The sequence below is a fragment of the Scardinius erythrophthalmus genome, assembly GCF_964197995.2.
Source record: "Scardinius erythrophthalmus genome assembly, chromosome: 20".
NCBI lineage: Eukaryota > Metazoa > Chordata > Actinopteri > Cypriniformes > Leuciscidae > Scardinius > Scardinius erythrophthalmus.
Genome location: NC_138240.1, coordinates 25,019,311 through 25,040,929, shown reverse-complemented (window position 1 = coordinate 25,040,929; position 21,619 = coordinate 25,019,311). Strand labels below are relative to the sequence as shown.

The 21,619-nt window shown below is 35.4% G+C and overlaps 2 protein-coding genes across 2 annotated transcripts; both read left to right on the top strand.

The window, feature by feature from the left end:
- The first annotated feature begins 15,287 nt into the window (after positions 1-15,287).
- Positions 15,288-17,505, top strand: LOC308680443 (HLA class II histocompatibility antigen, DP alpha 1 chain-like). The gene is made up of 4 exons (XM_081348572.1): positions 15,288-15,474; positions 15,877-16,122; positions 16,281-16,559; positions 16,781-17,505. The coding sequence occupies exons 1-4, from the start codon at positions 15,417-15,419 to the stop codon at positions 16,900-16,902; spliced, it is 705 nt and encodes a 234-aa protein (XP_081204698.1). The 5' UTR covers positions 15,288-15,416; the 3' UTR covers positions 16,903-17,505.
- A 1,358-nt stretch (positions 17,506-18,863) lies between these two features.
- Positions 18,864-21,318, top strand: LOC308680200 (H-2 class II histocompatibility antigen, E-S beta chain-like). Its single transcript, XM_081348212.1, has 6 exons — positions 18,864-19,072; positions 19,284-19,559; positions 19,911-20,192; positions 20,366-20,479; positions 20,593-20,620; positions 20,724-21,318. Exons 1-5 carry the CDS (start codon positions 19,009-19,011, stop codon positions 20,613-20,615), a joined length of 759 nt encoding a protein of 252 aa, XP_081204338.1. The 5' UTR covers positions 18,864-19,008; the 3' UTR covers positions 20,616-20,620; positions 20,724-21,318.
- The last annotated feature ends 301 nt before the right edge of the window (positions 21,319-21,619 follow it).

The window sequence follows — 21,619 nt, the reverse complement described above, 5'->3', positions numbered from 1 at the left end:
TAGATACTGATGACATCTAAATTCCCTCCTCTCATTGGTAGATCATTCACAGAAGAAACTTCTTCTAACTGGTTTGTGACCAGACATACAGTTTCACTACAGACCACATACAGACTAAACTGATGTTTCACTTGAACAATGCTACTAATCAAACAGAAACTGAAAACTGTTGAACAGTTTGTTAGTTTCCCCTTAAAGCTTTATTTTTCTTTTATTTTAAATTATTTTATTTTTATTTTTTTAATTGAATTGAATTGTGGTTTGACAGTACTTTTAATAACTCCACATAAGTCCCAAATGGCTTATTTAAGTAAAATGTGGATAGTAATATTGTTGTAATATTGTTCACAGCATTTGAAGAAGGTTAAGGTAAATATGGGTAAACAGAGTATCAATTTTATGATATACTGTATGTCATTAGTCCAAGTGAAGTAAATACCTTATTTTGACGGTTTACAATCTGTGAAAAAGTGCTTCTGTTTTTTATAGGACATATTATTTAGATATAACTGGATAATGTTTAGATATCAATCTGCCTAGAGACTAAACATGTAATGAAATGTCTCTCTTGTAATTGGATGGTTGTGGTTTTGTTGGTCAAACGCCACACTTCTGAAATGAAACCATAGGACGAGTTTATTGTCAGCATTCTGTGGGAAATGTCAGCGTGTGTTTGCTTTCTGATGAGTGGGCCAAACCAGATACACAAGACCACAGACAAAATATCAAATATTAAAGTTAATAATTGAATATGAAATGAAAAATAAAATGAAATTAAAATGTCCCATTTAAATTATTAAATGATTAATTTATAATTGTTTTTGAAGACCATCAAACATTAAAATGTAGTTGTTGATCAATGTTAAAACACTGGGCTGTGACTAAATATTATGAATAACAGAAAAAAAGGTAGGCTATATCTTCATCAAAATGACAATAACTTTCACATGATTAATGAACTTTCTTATAACCATGTGACTTCTTTATGAGGAAGTATCACAAACCAAAACATTTGGTTTAGGTTTGGCTGTGTTCGTGACAGGAGCTCTGGGGACTTCCCAAAACTGGTTTACATGATTGTACTGGTTACATAATGAAACAGGCTCTGTTGCCTTTGAATGCTGAAGCATCAAGTAAACAATGATGATTTGCCAATCTAACCCAAAAATTCCCTATACTTTCATTTTTTAATACTGTTATTACAACTATCATTTTATTGTTTTGATGAACAATGTGCCACAAAACAGGACGTTTTAGTCTGAGATTCTACAATGTTATGTAAATCGTTCACATAGCAAACCTTTAATTCATATACCATCTATCTATAAAAACAGAATTACTTCAATAGTTGCTAGACTGCAATCTTCACTTTGTGGATGAAGCTGGATTCAACTTGGCAAAAACACGACGCATGGGGAAGAAATGTGATTGGACAGAGAGCAACCGTAGATGTCCCAGGCCAGAGAGGGGCTAACATCATGATGTGTGCAGCACTGTCCAATGATGAATTTGCTGTTACACAAACCACTCATTGGCCCCTATACAGAGAGGCTTATTTCTTTTCTGAATGACCTGCATAATCAACTTGTGCCAGCAGAGGAGAGAAGGTGAGGGGCATCAAACTGCCCTACCTTCGTTGTTGTGTGGGATAATGTGGCATTCCACCACTCTGCTGCAGTCACAGACTGATTCGCATCACATCCGAGGATGTCAGTATTATTCCTGCCATCATACTCCCCCTTCTTAGAGTTATTCTCAATCGATTTGGTACATTTCTCCAAACTCAGGTAGCAGCTCTCAAAACAGTTACAGTTTTTCTCGATTGCTTAAACACATTTCTTAAAACTATGCCTCATATTCTCAAAACAGTAAACACAAATCCATAACGTCTCACCCAATTCCCCAAACATCCTATTTTCAGGTCAAAATGAAGCTCTACTCTCAAAACCATTCACTCTTGCTGAAAAACCAAACTTTGCCCTCACACTGGACACACAAGCCCTCAAAATCACACACACTACAACATAGTCTAACACACTGGTGCAGTAAATTCAAAACAACATTTCCAAAACTGGTAAGTTATGTTACTTGTGGTTCCCCCATCACAAACCTTTTCACATGATGAACACAAAAGACACAACCAATGGATACACTGGCACATTTTTATTCATTCATGTACTACACAGTACAACACACACACACACACACACACACACAAAAAAAAAATATATATTTTATTTACTCTCTCCTCTAATTTTTTTTTACAGTATTTACTTACTTACAGTAAGATGTGTGTGACCATCATATGACAGTAAAAGAGCACACACAAAACCTTATTCTATGTGGAATTGTATTGGAATGGTAAAGAGTGTTAGTAGGTGACAGGAGGGCCTCCACTCAAGGAGACAATATGATGAACACATCTAAGAATGTTCCACGTATGGTTGAAATACCATCATTTGCCTAGAAAGATAACATTCTGGGAGTCAAGACTATAAAGGATGAAGGATGGCCAACCTTCACTGATACACTCTGTGCCACTCTGTCTGACTGTATGACTGCTGGCCTTTTCTTGCAAGAAAATAAACCTCATCAAAGACTACTGGAAATGTTTGTCTCTTATTCAGTGATAGAATTGTGTTTGCCACCACACCTCCCTGAAGGTTCTCGAGGCGATGGTAAAGCGACTCAAATTTGGCCTTACTCGTAGCCCAGCCTCCCTCACAGTCATACCATTGCCTAAGACATGGGCAACTAGAGTGGCTTGAATTTCATCTGAGACTGCTTGTCTTCTTGCCCTTCCTCCTCCTCCTCCTCCTTCTCCTTATCCCTCCTCCTCCTCCTCCTCCTCCTTATCCCTCCTCGATCTCTTCCTTCATGTCTTTCTGGATCCATTGTTCCAAAACTCAATAAACTGATTTGGGCCCTTTTATCTATCTATTGAAGGATCTGATTGATGTGTGTTAAATTTTGACTCTTAGTGTTTCCACCTGGATAATTGTGTGCTAACTGAGCTGAAGCTGTGCTGACTTGAGTGAACAATTTTGAATGCTAGTGCTTTATACATGACAACATGGTGTAGGCAATGAGAAATGAAGGGATTTGTGTGTAGAGTTTTGCAGTGACAGTTCAACAAATTTGACTCATGTGTCAAAACAGGGAATAGTGTTTATAGTTTAGGGAAATGGGTGTGCTTTTTGATAAATGGCATTATGGTTTTGAAATTTTTGTTCAAAAGCCTGGTTATAGTGTTTAAGCAATCGAGAAAAACTGTAACAGCAAACTAAACACACTCTTATGTTGGCAAAACAGTTAAGTATTCACTGCACAATGAAACACAGCATTTTATTCTAGTAATGCATTTATTAAAATTAAATATTAACATCAAAACTAAAAGTGTGTTCTATGTTGATTTGATGTCAAATTCAGCTGAAGATACACAAAGAAATAAATGAAAATACATGTTTTTCATTAAGTTATTTAATGAGGAGTTCAGGTGTATAACAATGAGTTGTCACCCCACAAAAAAAAATAATATTATGCAAATAAGTACAATAAAAAATAAAAAATAAAATGTACTGCATTCATTGAATCAATTAATTTATTGATCATGCCTCTCAATTACATCTGGCCAGAGAATTTCATCAACATCACAGCAAATATTTTCATGAGTCATGCATCATGGGAAAAACGCCTTGAATGCTGTATCCATCCTTGACATGCTTGTGCCCCAATATCTCAGGCCTCTTCCATCGCTTGAAGAAGACTTACTTGGTTGTAAGGGTTGCAATCATCATGTACTTTCCATCTCCAAGAGGAGAAGAATTCCTCAATTGGATTCAGGAAAAGAGAATATGGTGGAAGAATATTGTTATCAGTCAAATTAATTTATACTTTGTTTATATAGTTTTTCTTTTTTACCCAACAAACATAAGGATACTGATAAACACAAGGCACATGCATTTTTACTTCTTGCGTACTCAATCTATGGCAATTTTTTGTGAAGGAAGACAAGCATGTGAAGTTTATCTGGTTTCAAACTGATGCGAAACACTGTCTGAAGGTTTCCTGAAGAACTGAAAAGCTCTTAAACATATTGTTGCGCCGGCGCCAATAAAGTCATGCAGATAGCAGATTTGAATAAAGAAATCAAGTGCAAATACAAATACAAAAATAAAATGAGTAAAGAAAACGGGGTTAATCACCCTTTATTAAATATATGAACACAGAAACCACCTGTTAACAGGTTAATGTCACGTTTCCCATTCCATGACTTGTAAAATAATACCAATTTACGCTATGTAAAATGGCGTAATGCGCAGGGTGACTGTCACGTTTACCCAGGATCCTCTTTTGCACACCTGGGGCATGTTCAAGTTCAAAACGGTGCGCAACGTTTTGCTACGGTTTCCGGGTTGAACGTCATGTTTCCTGGAAACGGCGTGCACCGGTGTGCAACGGGGTTTGAGATACGTTTCCTCTTGTTTGGTGGGTGTGTCAGAACTGCAGTCCAATCAGCAGCAACATGTATATAAAGCACGTGGTATTAAAGTGAACTCGCACAATGGGTTCAAGGAAAGTAATTTACAAATGTGTTCGATGCAGCTCGGTATATGCAACAACTGAGGATATTAGAAGACATGTTTGTCGTAAGTTTTATTGTAAAAATATAGGATCAACATAATGATGTAATTGTTTATATTTTTAGCTTCATTGCAAGTGTATGACATTTGGTATAGAAATAAACAATGGTAATTAAGTGCTTTTCCTAAAAATGAGAAATAAAATACAGGGTATTAAAACAGTATGAACTACAAATAAAGTCAGTATGTGAGGCTAAATAGATGTGTTTTAGTCTGAATTAGGTAAAATGTGTGCTTCCATTTCAATTTCCACAAATCTCTTCACTCGATTGGGATGTTCTCTTTTGTTCTGGGCGGCAAGTGCAGTAACTGTAACATCGGGCATATTTTGTAGTATTAACACATATTTATACTGACTTCATCAGGCTCCGAAAATTCTTCACAAAGAACACAAAGAATGGCCTTCTCAGCTGCCATAGTTGCAACTCTTGCGTCATCAGAACAGTGTGTTCAACGCGTCACCGTTTCTGTTTAAAAAACGTTGTGCAACGTTTTGTCGGGGCTGAACGCGGCCCTGCACTCACTCTCCGGATTACCAATCACCCGCACCTGTTCCCATTCAGTAACCTCATCAAGCTCTATAAAACACTCACCATTGCCCCAGTTCATTGTCAAGCCTCCAACAGGAACAGACCATATTCCGTTGTCTCCTTAGCCTCTGACGCATCAAGACTCCAAGCTGTAATGTATACTTACCTGAAACACTAACCTCTATGTCATTGTTGTGCCATCTTCAGAAATCCTGCCCGATTCCTTGCTGCCTGTGATCCTGTGTTCTGAAAGAGAAGAGACAAATATTAATGAACTTTGGTTGCTTGACATCAACTTATCCGAAGTGAAAGTGCTTACCTGCTTCTCACCCCACATCGAGCTATCCTCACAGAATCTGCACTTAAATTCTATGAATACTCACCTTGCACTCTTGTCATTTGTAAATAAAGCTGTGTTTGGATTCACTTACCTCTGTCTCCTGGTCTGTCTCCTGACAGTGACGGACACGGAGATGGGTAAAAAGGTTGATGGCTACACATTCTGCAGCGCCACGTCGCATGTAGGACAACTCGAGGTATCGCACACCGGACGCGCACTTTCTCAGTTTATGGCCAGGAATATTCTTATGTTTAAGGACATTATGAAATTAAGATAATGTCTGTATGATTGTACTGTACAATTAAATACAATAGTTGCTGAGTCTGTGATCTGAACACTTTACCTCAGAGAATAGGCTACCACCTGAAAATCCGATAACATCAGCAATTTTCATTCAAGCAGCTGATTTCTGTAAATGAATGTAAAATTAAATGTAGGCTATATTGCAGCACAGGGTGAAATCATTTACGATGATTTGAGACAAATATAATGTAAATTTAATATAAAACTATGTAAATGGTGCTCTGTGTCGCGGCAGGATTTTGAACAAGGTCCTGAGCCGTTGCTGGGCGCCGTGGACAGACACGCATGCCTGTGTGTGTACACTCATAGAGAATAATGTGTTTGAATTTTAACCCCTTAAGCCTTTTAGCATTTTTAGAGTTGTTTTGTCTGAGTGACACACACAAAACTCGAGACTCATAACTCCAAAACTATAACAAGGAGAGTCAAAAGGTAGGTATCGTTTGATAGAACTCTTTTCAATTTTTTTGAAAATACAAATTACATTACATTTGGACATTCTCCTGCCGAGAAACTGCTGATAAATACAAAAATATATATATAAATTTTATTATGATTTTGCGTATCTCTCTTGTTTGACATGCAATAACTCGGGAAGGAAATACGGTAGGGAAAAAAGTACCCCTAAATGTGAGCTGCATCTGGATCAAATTTTGGGGTGATAGCATAAAGTACTCAAAAGTTACAGGATTTGGAACAAAGGTAGCCTTTTTGTTTAGTCCTCACACATTTGGAAGGCAATAAAATAAATTAGTTTTCTGAGTGACACACACAAAACTAAAGACTCATAACTTCAAAACTGTAGCAAGGAGAGTCAAAAGGTAGGTATCGTTTGATAGAACTCTTTTCAAATATTTAGAAAATATACATTACATTACATTTGGACATTCTCCTGCCAAGAAACTGCTGATAAAAGACAAAATAAATGTATAATTTTGTATAATTTTTATAATAATGCATATCTTTCTTATTTGACATGGAATAACTCAGGAAGGAAATAAGGTAGGAGGAAATTTCTTTTTTTGGGGAAATCCCTCTACATATGAACTGCATCTGGATAACATTTTGTGGTGATTGGATAAAGGAATCAAAAGTTACAGTATTTGGAACCAAGATAGCCTTTTTGTTGAGACCTTGACACCCCTCATGGGCATTTTTTTAATTGTTTCACCATGAAGAATATCTTGTAATAAAAGCAATATATTAAGTTCATTTTGGGCTCATTTTAATTGTATTAATATGCTATAAAAAATGAAGTGCCATTTTCAACGATTTTTGAATGTTTCATGAGATGTATGATGTTTTTGACACATTACAGTACATAGTACAAAAAAGTATTTTATAGATTATGAAAAAAAAAATATATTCTATTTATCAGCAAATAACTCAGCAATACTTAGAAGTTTTTCAAATTGGCTACATTCACTGTAAAGTTCAGACTCTAAACTTTCAAATGACACCAATTTTGTGTTAATCAAGGCAATAGGCCTTTTTCACGGAAGTTAGAACCAACATCCGGTTCAGCGTTTGTTGTGTAAAGCGACTTCCGGTGAAAAGGAGTCAGGCACGCTAACGTTAGCCAACTCTTCCCAACTTCCCTGAAGAATCTACCGGCAATTACATCAGCGGATGTTTTTTGACTTGTCAAGCTTCATTCAATCACTCTGCACTCAAAACAAAATAGCTTCATAATTTGTTTTCAGACACCTCAGAGGTCAACCAGGTACTGGCATTTTAAACATTGTGGTTATCACCAATACCGGTATATTGTCACACTCTAAATCAACACAATGTCGATATTTCATGCTTTGAATATCACGATTATCGTCAACACTGGTATATTGCGACACCCCTAGATATGCCTAAATCTTTTCACTTACAGTGGCATGGAATAGTTTATGGACACATACTTAAAATTCAGGAAAAACATATCTTTGTGTTGACAGTAAAAGTGCAGTAATTGGGTTGCAATACTTGAACAAACTGGAATCGCAACTCCTTTACTCTAACGGAGTTCCTCTCAACGGGCACTTTGTATACTTGCTTCATTCGGATTGCATTTCTCCTTAGAACACAATCAATTGTGGAGAGACTGCATTGGTGGATATTGTGGAACAGTTGATTGTCCTGTGTTATTCTTTGCTGAATTTCTTTGAGGTGGAGGGTGTTGTTCTGGACCACTGTTTAATAGAAAGAAGTCTTGTTCGTCCACCTGAAAGTTCTCTAACTTCAATTCTGAAAAATGTTTGGACAAGCAGGAACATTTACTGTAGAAATCTAGACCTATGTCAAACAAGACTACATGGACTCTCATTGTAGAAGTAGAATGATATAGTTACTTACCGGTTTTCCCTCTGAAATGTGCGGATAATTGAAGCCACTGTGGATCTGTTTATATTGGGCTGAACTCTCTGCCCAGCTTCTCTCAGTGAGAGACCATGATTTATGACATGGTCAATAAGTGTGGCTCTGATTTCATTTGAAACACGTGTGTACCCTATCCTTCTACCTCTTCTCCCTCCTCTTACACCTTGCCCCCCTCTTACACCTTGTGCTCCTCTTACACCTTGCGCTCCTCTTATACATTGCCCTCCTCTTCCTCTCTGTCCATCTCTTCTTATATTTTCTACTCTTTCTCTTTCCACTATACCATTGCCTCCAATCTACCCATCTCTTCTCCCTCTACTCCTCTATCTTCTCCTCTTCCTACATCCTCAGCTCTTCCTTCTCTTGCTCCTATATCCTCAGCTCTTCTTTCTCTTTCTCCTACATCATCATCTCTTCTTTCTCTTTCTCCTGTATCCCCAGCTCTTCTTTCTCTTTCTCCTGTATCCCCAGCTCTTCTTTCTCTTACATCTTCTGTGCTGCAGCTTTTCAGATTTTGCGAGATTTCCTGTGTTCACAGTCGAGACTCTGTGCTTGAAAATCTGTTCGGTGTGCTGTCTTTGTCACATCATGGCACACCACACACTATAGGAGCAAAACGGTTAAATCTAGGATTTTTTTTTTTGTCCTCATGTTTGTAGTTCTTTTCACATTTTGAAAATCTTATAAGATTTAAAAAATCTTTTGGTGTGTATCCAGCATAAGACTAAGAAACTGCTCTATTATGGCAAATATGGTCATTATCAATACTGTAATGCAATTTGGCCAAAGATACTGAATTTATTTTCTTTTTTATTGTACTGTAATTGACAGTATTGTATTGCAATTGTATTGTAGTTTTGAGATTGTGTTATAGTTGTGAATTGTTTCATGAATTGTGTGTTAGCAATAAAAACTGAAGAATTTGTGAAGTAGATTTTTTTCAACACCCTCTCAAGAACACCTCCTCAGATGTCATTCTGGTGTCATATTCAACTCATTTTTGTCATCATATTCTAACTGACATGAGACACAAAAAGTGTGTCTCTTTTTTTTTTTTTTTTTTTTTTTGCTGCTGTTGTTGTAAAATGTCTGAGCTGCTCTTTTCCATACAATTAAAGTGGCAGGCAACATGTTTGATGCAGCCTGGTCTCATTGTTAATAGGTATTAATACGTAATTTTCAAAGATAGAAAACGTACTTTTTTGTACGTTTGGATATATGCTGAAACGTATAATATGGACGTATCTGCAACGTTTAAACGTAACATTATTACGTTTTTACAGATAAAAAACGTAAACTATTTACGAATATTTCATATCATAAAGATATCTGTATTTCCTTTTTACCATTTTATAGATTATAAATGTAAGATCCCTTAACCCTACTCCCACACCTAAACATACCCATTTTATTGACAATATTAAAAGGATAAAACGTAATGGACAGATATGTGTAGGGAAATGGCAGTTTTATTAACAATATAGCATTCAAAAATAGTTTGAGGCACTTCTCCTACCCCTAAACCTAATAATTTCTTAAAACTACGTAACGTTAGGCTATAATTATAAAGGAAAACAACAGACAGACACGTATAATCACAATAATTTATTTATTGAAAAGTCGTTCACATGACGATGTGTCGCAGTCCTCTCTGGCAGTATATAATAGTTTTGTATGAGGTATGTTACAGAGCAGAATTTAAGTTATTAATCCATGAAAATGTTAATCCGGTTTCGGTTTAATTTTCGCTGTTTGCTGTGTGAAGGCGCGCGTGCTTCTCATAGGTGCTTCTACACATAGATATCATATAAAGGCTAGATGTCTCGTCCGCGCTGCTGGCCAATGGAGGTCGACGTCCGCACACGGCGGCCATCTTACCGCAGGGTGCTCGCTCACTCATAACATGGTGCATGTACTTTTAAATAACCATAACTTGCTCAATTTTCAACCGATTTTCAAACGGTTTGGTTTGTTATAAACGTCAGAGATGTAGCTATGAAACTGCATACATATGAATAAATACAAATGGACTTCCATATGAAAGAATTATAGCCACGGTAATGACGTTTGTAAGAAACCAAACCGTTTGTAAATCCGTCCAGATTTCAGCGAGATAAGAGGATTTGTGTGCGTGCCTCTCACTCACCTTAATTCACAGAGCCCTGTGGTAAGATGGCTGCCGGTGATGCCGGAAGTAACTCCGCCTTAAGACATCTAGCCTTTATATGATGGGTGTTTCTCAAAACCAAGAATGCAAAGAACGGACTTGTGTTCTTGAGGAGAACGCTCTTGCTAGTTGTTCTTGGAAGAATGAACTCACAAGGTGATGAGCACACAGAACGCCGCTGACAGTTTGAGACGATGTGTTCTTGCTGGTATTGCGCAATAACACCCCCGCACAGACGCCGTCTGCAGTAGGCCTACCCAAACATAACGAGAATTATTGACGGTAACAGCCAGGCTTTATCGCCCAAGCCAACCCCTCAGCTCAAGGGATTACTCTAACTGTACACTATGTAGGCTAATGTATATTCATAACAATAAAGCTACCTACGCTGGAGATTCTCACTTCCGAAAACGTTTGAGCGCATTTTCGAAAAATGCCAATATTTGAAATCTACACAGTTGATTTCTCGCATCAAATGTTCTCAGAAGTGAATTTAATGATGAAATAGCGTACGAAATTGTAGAAAAACGACTTGCTGTATTGACCTCTCGTTCCTCGAATGCCGAAATGAATGCTGGGATATTTCTGCCGTCAAGTTCACACAAGTTACCAACCGCTGCATCCTCGGTAAAATGGGCGTGTCAAGAACACTTCCGGGATTTTTAACCGTTCTTGCCAAAATGCAAACTTGTGTATTGGGACAGTACTTGGGCAGCGACTGATGACGTTTCACAAGTCCACAAGAACGCAAGTACAGACAAGAACGCATATTGAGAAACGGCCGATATCTATGCTTCTACATTTCAAATGTAGCGCACTAACTTAAACACGGCATGTCGCAATCTGTGACGAAGCATGCGAGAGCCAATGAGCGTTTGATATCACTGCCGTAAAACATTTCGTAACGCTTCGGGCGCAATTTTATTTTGTATATATAAATACACACACATGCATGTATATATTTAAGAAATATTTGCATAAATATATTGTATATATTTATATTATATTTATATTTTTTTATATATAAATAACACATTTTTCTTAAATATTTTCTATTATATATACAAATTTAATTATACACAGTACACACACATATATTATTTAAACACAAACTTTTATTTTGGATGCGATTAATCACGATTAATCTTTTCACAGCCCTAATATATATATATATATATATATATATATATATATATATATATATATATATATATATATATATACAAAAATACACACATTTCATTTAAAAAAAAAAGATTTTATTAAGCAAAATTTATTCTGCCAGAAGATAGTCCCTGGCATCATTTTTTTTTTTTTTTTTTGCTATGCCACAAAAATATTGCTCCAAAAATATTGCTCCACTATGAGAGTTGTACAGTGAATATGGTAACAGGTGTTTTGTCTCATACTGAATCATTGAGCAATCAGTAGCTGCAAACTGTAACTATCCATTTTATAGTGAAAATTATTGTGCATTCAAGTCATGTCTGAGCAATCAAATTAAAGGAGAAGTTCACTTTTAAAAAAACTTTTGCTGATAATTTACTCACCCCCATGTCATCCAAGATGTCCATGTCTTTCTTTCTTCAGTCGAAAAGAAATTAAGGTTTTTGATGAAAACATTCCAGGATTTTTCCACATATTATGGATTCCATTGGGACCCAAACGGTTCAAGGTCCAGATGACAGTTTCAGTGCAGCTTCAAAGGGCTTTAAACGATACCAGAAGATGAATAAGGGTCTTATCTAGCGAAACGATCGGTCATTTAAAAAATAAATAAAAAAGTTTAAGTTTTATAAGCACAAATGTTCGCCTTGTTCTGTTCTATGATGCGCGTTCGTGACGTCACGTAATACGCAATTACGTTGAAAAGGTCACACTTGAAAAATTGAAGAAAATGTTCTTTTTGGCTTTTTAATATTAAAACACCCAGGATGCGCACACGAAATGGGCATTTTAAACGATAAACTGACACAAATACATTTGAAAATGTTTATATGGTCCTCCTTCCGCACATTTGTAAACACATCAAACTTGACCTTTTCAACGTAATTGCGTATTACGTGACGTCACGAACGCGCATCACAGAACAGAGCAATGCGAACATTTGTGCTTATAAAACTTAAACTTTTTTATTTATTTTTGAAATGACCGATCGTTTCGCTAGATAAGACCCTTATTCATCGTCTGGTATCGTTTAAAGCCCTTTGAAGATGCACTGAAACTGTCATTTGGACCTTGAATCGTTTGGGTCCCAATGGAATCCATAATATGTGGAAAAATCCTGGAATGTTTTCATCAAAAACCTTAATTTCTTTTCGACTGAAGAAAGAAAGACATGGACATCTTGGATGACATGGGGGTGAGTAAATTATCAGCAAAAGTTTTTTTAAAAGTGAACTTCTCCTTTAATGAGTTGAGTGCACATGAACAAAACCATAAATTCATAATTACCAGCGGGATATTACTTTCTCTTAGCTTGTGGCACGTGGCAATTTAAGAACTATGGCTGAAGCAATTGTTACTGATCAAGTTGTAATTTTGAGTTTTTGTGATACAATTTACTATCATTTTGCAGCTACTGGGAATCCTGCATTACTGCAGTGGTCATTGAGGTGTTAGGCTCTGGCCTTACAGTGCTGCCATTATGTCACCTGTTTTTTAGCCAGCTTTGTCCCAGAACACACCACCCCTTCAGGGTTTTCCTAATTTTTAGGAATTTTTTTTATTGTAATTTAAATGTTATGTCTTTATTATGGCTTATTTAGTTGATTTGGGAATAGCACCATTGTACCAGTCACAATGAGACATTTTAATGTGATAAAGGGTAAAATCTCTTTAATTCACTCATAACTTCTTAAATGGTATAGACATTCCTGGTAATTGATAGCAGCAAATGCACATATCGAGCATCACTGAATGAGGTTTAGCATTTTTTTCTAAAACCTAAAAAATGCTGCCATTGCAGGCATTGTTGGAGTATCAAATGTTGGGGTTACTTAATTTAATTAATCAATCAACAATACTATTGATCAGCATTACCAAACATGGATGTTTTACACTAGAAACAAACACTGATGTACTATTTTATTTAATACTGTGAAGCTGCTTTGATACAATCTGTATTGTGAAAAGCGCTATATAAATAAAGTTGACTTGACTTGACTTGATTGTACAGGAAGGCCTCTCTTCTTGGTTCTTAAAATTCTTGAAATTGTTCTAGATCATTAGACATTAGACAGCTCTTTTGTCACTGAACTGTTAGTGTCAACTACATAATTCATCTGGGCTTGCAGATTTTGACACACAGGGATCGGGGACAGGTAACATAAGATGTAATGACCATAATGCATGGTAAATACTCAAAATGCCATCTAGTGGCCATTGATCCAAATTACAGTTTTTTTTCAATTGCTTACACACTAAAATTAAAACTTTCCCACAATTAGCAAAACCTTACACTCAAGGAGCAAAACACCGGCCTATATTTGCACGATTGTAAGCACATGCTCAGCTTCGCACTTTTTGCAAAACATTGCACACAGTGATTTGCAAAACACTAAACACACTTGCATGCATTTGACACAGAAATTTATCATGATGTAATTTCCTTGCAATTTCAAAGCAAAGGCTTTCAAATGAACACACCCATGAACCAACTGGTTAAACACAGCCACCAGATGTGCACACACACTGGTGCTTAATTGTAGACACACCAATCAGGTTTACACACTATAAAAAGGCAACAGGTAAGTTCACCTGTCTTCAACAATACTGTAAAACTGTATGAAAACTGGAAAATGTTTTGTTATGAATGTTTTGTTGAAATGTTCAGTATTGACTGACTTGAGTATATGAAAAGAAATAAATATTTTCATTAGTCTGCACAATTGGTGTCATGTGGTGTTGGTGAATTTATTTTGACCTTATGATGGTTGTGTTTATGTTATGACAACAAAATAAGGTTTTTATAAGATATTGTATAGTTTTGACAAAAGTGTTCCATTTTGCAAATGATCTGAGGTGTTGTGCTACTTTGGTGTAGTGTTGTGCTAATTGTGTGAAGGGGTTTGAAAACCCGGGCCCTGTTTTCAAAATTGTGCTTAAACAATTGAAAAAAAACTGTAAAATGACTGATGGATTTAAAAGGTTTTCAGTGTTGCAACGGCTAAGACAGTTTTGCAAAAAAATAAAAAATAAAATGGTTTTGCAGTAGATAAGACACATTCCCTGAAACGTATATCTTAAAAGTATAAACACAAAAGCAACACATGCAGAAAATGATTTGAAGTTTGATTATTTTACCTGCTGTGATTTATGGTGATTACATTAAAATTATATTCAAGACTGAAATACATAGGTTACTCTAAACAAACCTATTGTATTTAGAGTTTGTGTTAGTCCATCCATCCATTCTCCAGTCATCTTGTCATATTGTAAAAGTGATGCTGGAGCCTAACCAGCTTCTCAGACAGATGACCAGTCCATCACAGGGCCCACATACACATTCAAACTCAGGCAATTTATATTCTCTAATTCACCTGCAAGTCATTGCATTGTTGGAAACCAGAGCCCCCAGATGAAACCCAAAGGGAATATGCAAACCCCATGCAGATTAGTATTGTTTAAAACATATCCTGGACACTTTTTATTTGATATATCTCAGTTCTCATGCACAAAACCACACAACCATGCACAAACAAGGTTATTTAAAATGTTCCTGCCCTCAAAAGTAATCCATGTATCACTGCATTACTTGTATGAACCGTTGTGCGTTTACATATAGGCTATGTAGTAGATTATTATGTAAACCAGTTTTTTAAATACAAAACAAAAAAGATTGCAATTGTATACTGAAAAGTCATACATAAGCAAACTGTATGTAAATGTAAAACAGGAAAAATATATATTTTGCCAAGATACAAGAATATCAGAGTGAGAGACGATTTTGATTGGTTGAGGGGATTATGAGGCTGTGACATGAGCCACAAGGCGGAGTAAAGACCTGCTATATTCAAACAAAAAAAGAGTTTGTGTAGTGTTTGTCCCATTAAGCTTTGAGAAAGATGGAGCTCTACGTGTTTATGCTCATGCTTGTCGCTCTTGTTTCTTCACAGAATAAACGTAAGTCATTGGATTCATAAAAAAAACATAACAACTTAAAACACTTAACATTTTCATCATCTTTAACTGTATGCAAGGAATACTGATAATATAATTCATAAAAGGCTGTTCTAGTGTTTAAATGAGTGTGGCTTGAAAATATTTGTTTTGTATTAATATTTAATTTATAATAATAGTATAATATTCTGTATTCAGACAAGGCTGAGACAGAAAAATGTACAGCTCATATAATTATGCCATTTTTAATGGACAAAAAATATTTTGTTCTCATTTGCAATCAAATGAATACATATCATATTCAAATAATCCTATATTAACCTTTCTCATGTACAGTATTTTGTCTAGATTGAAAATAATGTGTTGTTACATTGAGCTAATACTGATATTTTTTTTCTTTTTCAGTTGTGCATGAAGATTTCCATTTATGTGGATGCTCTAATACAGAGAAAGAATTTTTGTTTGGAATGGACGGAGAGGAAATATACTATGCAGACTTTGTTAAAGGAGTAGCAGTAGATGCTCTTCCTAACTTTGCAGATCCATTTTCCTTCCCTGGAGTATATGAGCAAGGCTTATCTGACACTCAAGTTTGCAAAGCAAACTTAGATGTCTCTATCAAAGCTTATAAAAATCCACAAGAGAAAATGGGTTGGTATGCATTTGAATTAACCTATTTAATTACTGTACATATGTTTATATTTATAAAAATACATCAGTTTAATAATGTTCTAAAGTTGACAAAGTAAAAACAGTCTCTCAGATGCTTGAAATAATAACAGCATCAATGTATTTCCCCATGTTCACAGACAAACCTCAGACTTCCATCTATGCTGAGGATGATGTGCAGCTGAATGCTGAAAACATCCTCATCTGTCATGTGACTGGATTCTTCCCTCCTCCTGTCAGAGTCTCATGGACTAAGAACAACGAGGGTTTAAAAGAAGACAGCCTAAGTCAGTATCGCCCAAATGATGACGGCACTTACAACATCTTCTCCAGTCTGAAGTTCACACCTGTAGAGGGAGACATTTACAGCTGCACTGTGAACCACACATCTCTCGAACAACCTCAGACCAAAACATGGGGTGAGTGTATGTCTTGTGTAGAATCACTGGACTATTAGATTTCTATCATTTATTTTCTCCAGTTGTTTCTATACATAATTTATTTAAAAGTATGTGTGTGTATATGTATATATATATTCAAATAAAATATGTGATATATATGTGATAAGAATATCAGCCTAAAATGTACTACATTATCAAAAAACGCATGAACAAAATGGTTGTGTGTGTGTGTATCCTAGACGTGGACGTTGCTGTACCCAGTGTTGGTCCAGCTGTGTTCTGTGGAGTGGGTCTGACTCTTGGACTGCTGGGAGTCGCTACCGGAACATTCTTCCTCATTAAAGGAAACAACTGCAACTGACATCCCTGAAATGGAAGCAAACTTTGAAAAGAAATTGTATATAGTGTGTAGCAGGCCCTGCAAATAAAGTCTGTTTCAATTGGCACCAGTGAAATTTAAAACAATGATACTGTTCATCATTCTGTCACTCGTGAATAGATTCATAGACATATAAATCTCAATGTAATCTTTAACATTAATATTTCCTGATATTATAATAATGCACCAATGTGCAACATCTTTGCTTGAAATGTAACACCATATACACTTACATACAGAAGTCTAAAAGGCTTAATGATAGTTGATCTTTTTGCTCTAATACATCAGATTTTCAAATCATCCAGAGTGATATCTCGAGTTTGGACTTTTAATTTTAATAAAAGCTGTTAGTTACTCTTTGGTTGAATGCTCATTTTCTTCCTCATTGCTGGATCAATTCAAGTCTTTTTTTCCACAAACATTATGAAATTCTTAAATATTGTAGTAAGGTGCTTGAAAATAAGGTAGAAATTGCTTTTAAATTGTGAATTTTTCTGTCACTGTTGTAATCAAGTTATACAATTTACAAGGTCTTGTAAGTTTTCTGACATACACTCCAAATAAAGATTCTTCAATTTGATTTTATATTGTGTTGTCATTTATATATCTGTCCCAAGTCAAGGTAGTCTCAAAAGCTTATTATATAGTGTTTTCCATAAAACAACAAAATGGATATTTGTTGAAAAATAGAGGAACAGATGAGAATAGAACTGACCAGAGAAAAAACAACAACATTATATTTTAGAATGACTTACGGAAATATCGTAGCCAATATCTACATTTATGCATTTTGGCAGACGCTTTTATCCAAAGTGACTTAATAAATAAAAAATAAACAATGAAAATAACAACCAATGAATACACTAAACAGTTAGAAGAGGTGCTGTAAAGGTTTTTTTCTCAAATGATTTAATATTTTTCTCCAAACTATTGCCAATGCTCTCTAAACAACATATTCATCTAAAAACGTAAACAGATAAGATTATTAATTTAAGCACAGGAAGGAAATGCACTAAACTGTTAACATGACAATTAAAATTTTAGTTAAGTTTAAGGGAGTTGAGGGAGGTCAACTGTGAATTCCCAATGCAAACAAACATTAGAGGAAAGTGGAGGAAGAAGAAAAATGAAAAGGGAAGGAAATGAGTGGAACAGAGAAAAGTGGTAAAGTCAGCAGAGGTGGAAGAAGAAGAGGCGAGAGGAAGAGTGGAGGGGGTAGAAAGAGATGAAACATGTAGGATTGAAGAGTACTGACATAAATATAGAGTACTGAAATGTACAGAAAAACTGATTTTTAATGTAGGCTACCAAACTTCAAAAGAGGACAATTGGTACCACATTATAAAACACATGAATTTTCATCATTGTATTTGTGCATCTGTAGATCTATCAGGCAGTGACATTTTTTTTCTTTCTTTTTTTGAGCATGGACCATCAGATTGCTGTGGATGGCCCTGTCATATAAAGAAGAATGTACTGGCAAAAAACCTGTTGAATCCATCTTTAAATAAAAATCTGAAAAATGAGAGAAATGCAATTCATAGCAATGAAATTTTATTTTGTTACTTTAATCTTTTTATTGCTTTTTATAAGACACAGGAAGGTGAAAGATGCTGTATGCTAAACAAATCATCCTTGTTACAGTCAGTACAATCAGAGACCTCTTCCATATTTTCTTTTCATTTATACATAATAATAACAATGCAGAAAGGAAAACGGTTTGATGTAAATGATTGAGATAGCCATTATTATTATTGCTTTCGATAAGTTCCTGTTGAGATTTGTCAGATTGGTATTTGATTGTAGCAACCAACTTAAAAAAAAAAAAAAAAAAAAAAAAAAAAATCTAATTATAAATTTAGAATATGATAAAATATGGTTGAATTACACCCTTAAAATTAGCAGAGAAGCTTGAAGAATACAGTCATTGTGTAACTGGCTTTAGTTCTAAAATGAAACAGGATACTGCTTAGCAACACTTGACAATCATATGTGTTGAAGCTGATTGGCTGGTTGTTTTAGATATTCACCTAATGAACAAAGTATTGCAGGATTCCTCTTCAGTTGGGACAGTTACAGTGAAAGAAAATGTCACTGCCGAAGGTCTTGAGTTTTCATCTTATGTTGATGCTGTCTGCATTCACTGGAGCAGGTAAATAAAATGAAGCGTAATGCAAAATGGATAGATAAATAATGACAGTAACATTGTTCGTCTCATTATTAATTATTATTGGTATTGGTATGGTAGTAGTAGAAAAGACAACTTACTAATACAACAACTAACAAATCCAAGTCCTGTTTTTCTGTTGTTGATGTGAAATCATCTGAAATAACTGTAAAATTGCTTTGACATTATTTTTCAGCTAATGGATACTACTGGTCTCGGTGGGCTAAATGCATCCACAGCTCCCATGATTTCAGTGACATGGTGTTCGTTGATAACTATATCTTCAATAAAGACGTGTTCATACAGTTCAACAGCACTGTGGGGGAGTTTGTGGGGTACACTGAACTTGGAGTACATAATGCACGATTAATCAACAACAATCCCGGCCAACTGCAGGGAGAGAGAGCTGAGCTGGAGAGGTTCTGCAAACATAATGCTGAAGCATATAAGGCAGTTGTCGCTGATAAATCAGGTAACCAGCACAAGATTCTGATCTCTCCTGCCACACACAAAACTCTTGTTTTAAATGCTTACACTAGGTACTTTTAAACAACAGTTTACTAATTTTATAATTCTTTAAAAATAAATGTGTTATGAAAACACCATGTCAGTCTTCAACTTCTTAACTAACATTTTAAAATGTCAACAACAAAAAAGAAAACGCTTATGTTTTAATCTTTGTTTGCCCTTTTTGAAATAGAAATACACTCTCAAACACATACAATAATATTTATGAAACTTTTATATATTATAGTACACTTCGCATGTAATCACAATATTTATTGTGGGATGTGCATTTAATGTGTTATTGTTATTGATTCAGTGCCACCAAAGGTCAAGCTCAGTTCAGTGACTCAGGCTGGTGGCAGACATCCAGCTGTGTTGATGTGCAGCGCTTACCGTTTCTACCCACACCGGATCCAAATTTCCTGGATGAGAGACGGTAAAGTCGTGAAGTCTGATGTGACTTCAACTGAGGAGATGCCTAACGGAGACTGGTACTACCAGATCCACTCCCACCTGGAGTACACTCCCAAATCTGGAGAGAAGATCTCCTGTGTGGTGGAGCACGCCGGCTTAACTAAACCCCTCATCGTAGACTGGGGTAAGAGGAGTCATTTATCCCTCACATAAGACTTATGTAAATAACATGTTTTGACAAACAAAATTAAGATTGAATAAAAAAAAAAATTAAAGCTCCAGTAATTATATTCACACGTTAAGCCAATATTAAACACTGTAAATATTCAAATAAAGCCTGGATTCTGTACCTCACAGATCCCTCTCTTCCTGATCCTGAGAGGAATAAAATCGCCATTGGAGCCTCTGGTCTGGTGCTGGGAATCATCCTAGCAGCTGCTGGACTCATTTACTACAAGAAGAAATCAACAGGTCAGTGGAGATGAGAGCAAATCAAACTGATACTCATCTTCAAGATACTTAATACTTATCAAGATACTGATACTTAATTCAAGTTCTTTATTAATCACTTTTTATTTTTATAGGGAGGATCCTGGTACCATCTTAATAATGGTAAGTGTTTAATTAACACTTTGAAAACTCAAAATGTTTGTCATTATAAAATAAATTATTACTGTTGTAAATCTGAGTTACATAATAATCACACAAATTACAGGTCAGACTGACTGGATGAGGATTCAACTTGACTCATGGATGGAGAACTCACTTTCTGAACTTTGCAACGATGTTTCATTTTTAACAATGAAAACAATGTTGGAAAAGAAAAACAATAACAACAAATCTAATAAATTAGTTTGAAATTCACAATTTTTTATTGAATGTTGATGATGATGATACAATGATGTATAAAATATGGAGATTATATAGAGAGATGTAGAGATTATCATTCTTGCTGGCTTCTTTTACAGTACTTCTACTGGATTAACATGCACATGGGTTCATTTAAAGTTATAGAACACATTATTGTAAGCCATTGTTACTAATAAGTATCAGTCAGGATCTGGGTCTGCAGGGTACTCTTAAGTCATTTCTTTATTTCTGTTTAACTCTTATTTACCATAAAACATATATTGGAACTAAATTTGTGCAGTCTTATATGTAATATATTTGATATATTTTTATTTTATTTTATTTAGCATAAACCTAGATCATCAGCAGTTTATTCTTCCTTCTTATTCATTCTGACAGTGATTCCTCTGTATGATTTGATGACTGCAAAATATTGTAATAAATTTTTTTCTTCAGAAACACTTTTTGGTTCTGTGCTGTGTTCATTTCAGCTCTAAATAAATATTTATTTACAAAACAGTTTTAATTTTTTTATGGGTTATTATAACATTGATCAGTATTCAGAATATTTTTTTAAAAACTCCTCACGCAGTTGTTTTTAACCTCACTCCTCTTTCCTCCAAAATGCCCTATAACATTTAATTTACGTCTGAAAATAAACTCATTCTACCATACTATAGCAAACCTATGACGCAATGACCTCGCTGCATTGCAAAACCATTTATCTAGATAATCTCGGATTCCTTTATAAAATAAAATAGA

Excerpts from the sequence above, each read along its gene's own strand:
- LOC308680443 (XM_081348572.1), top strand. The coding sequence starts at position 15,417 with ATGGAGCTCTACGTGTTTATGCTCATGCTTGTCGCTCTTGTTTCTTCA. Across the intron at positions 15,475-15,876 it reads TGTTTCTTCACAGAATAAAC|TTGTGCATGAAGATTTCCAT; the intron begins GTAAGTCATTGG and ends TTTCTTTTTCAG. Across the intron at positions 16,560-16,780 it reads ACCTCAGACCAAAACATGGG|ACGTGGACGTTGCTGTACCC; the intron begins GTGAGTGTATGT and ends TGTGTATCCTAG.
- LOC308680200 (XM_081348212.1), top strand. The coding sequence starts at position 19,009 with ATGTCACTGCCGAAGGTCTTGAGTTTTCATCTTATGTTGATGCTGTCT. Across the intron at positions 19,073-19,283 it reads GTCTGCATTCACTGGAGCAG|CTAATGGATACTACTGGTCT; the intron begins GTAAATAAAATG and ends ATTATTTTTCAG. Across the intron at positions 20,480-20,592 it reads CTACAAGAAGAAATCAACAG|GGAGGATCCTGGTACCATCT; the intron begins GTCAGTGGAGAT and ends TTATTTTTATAG.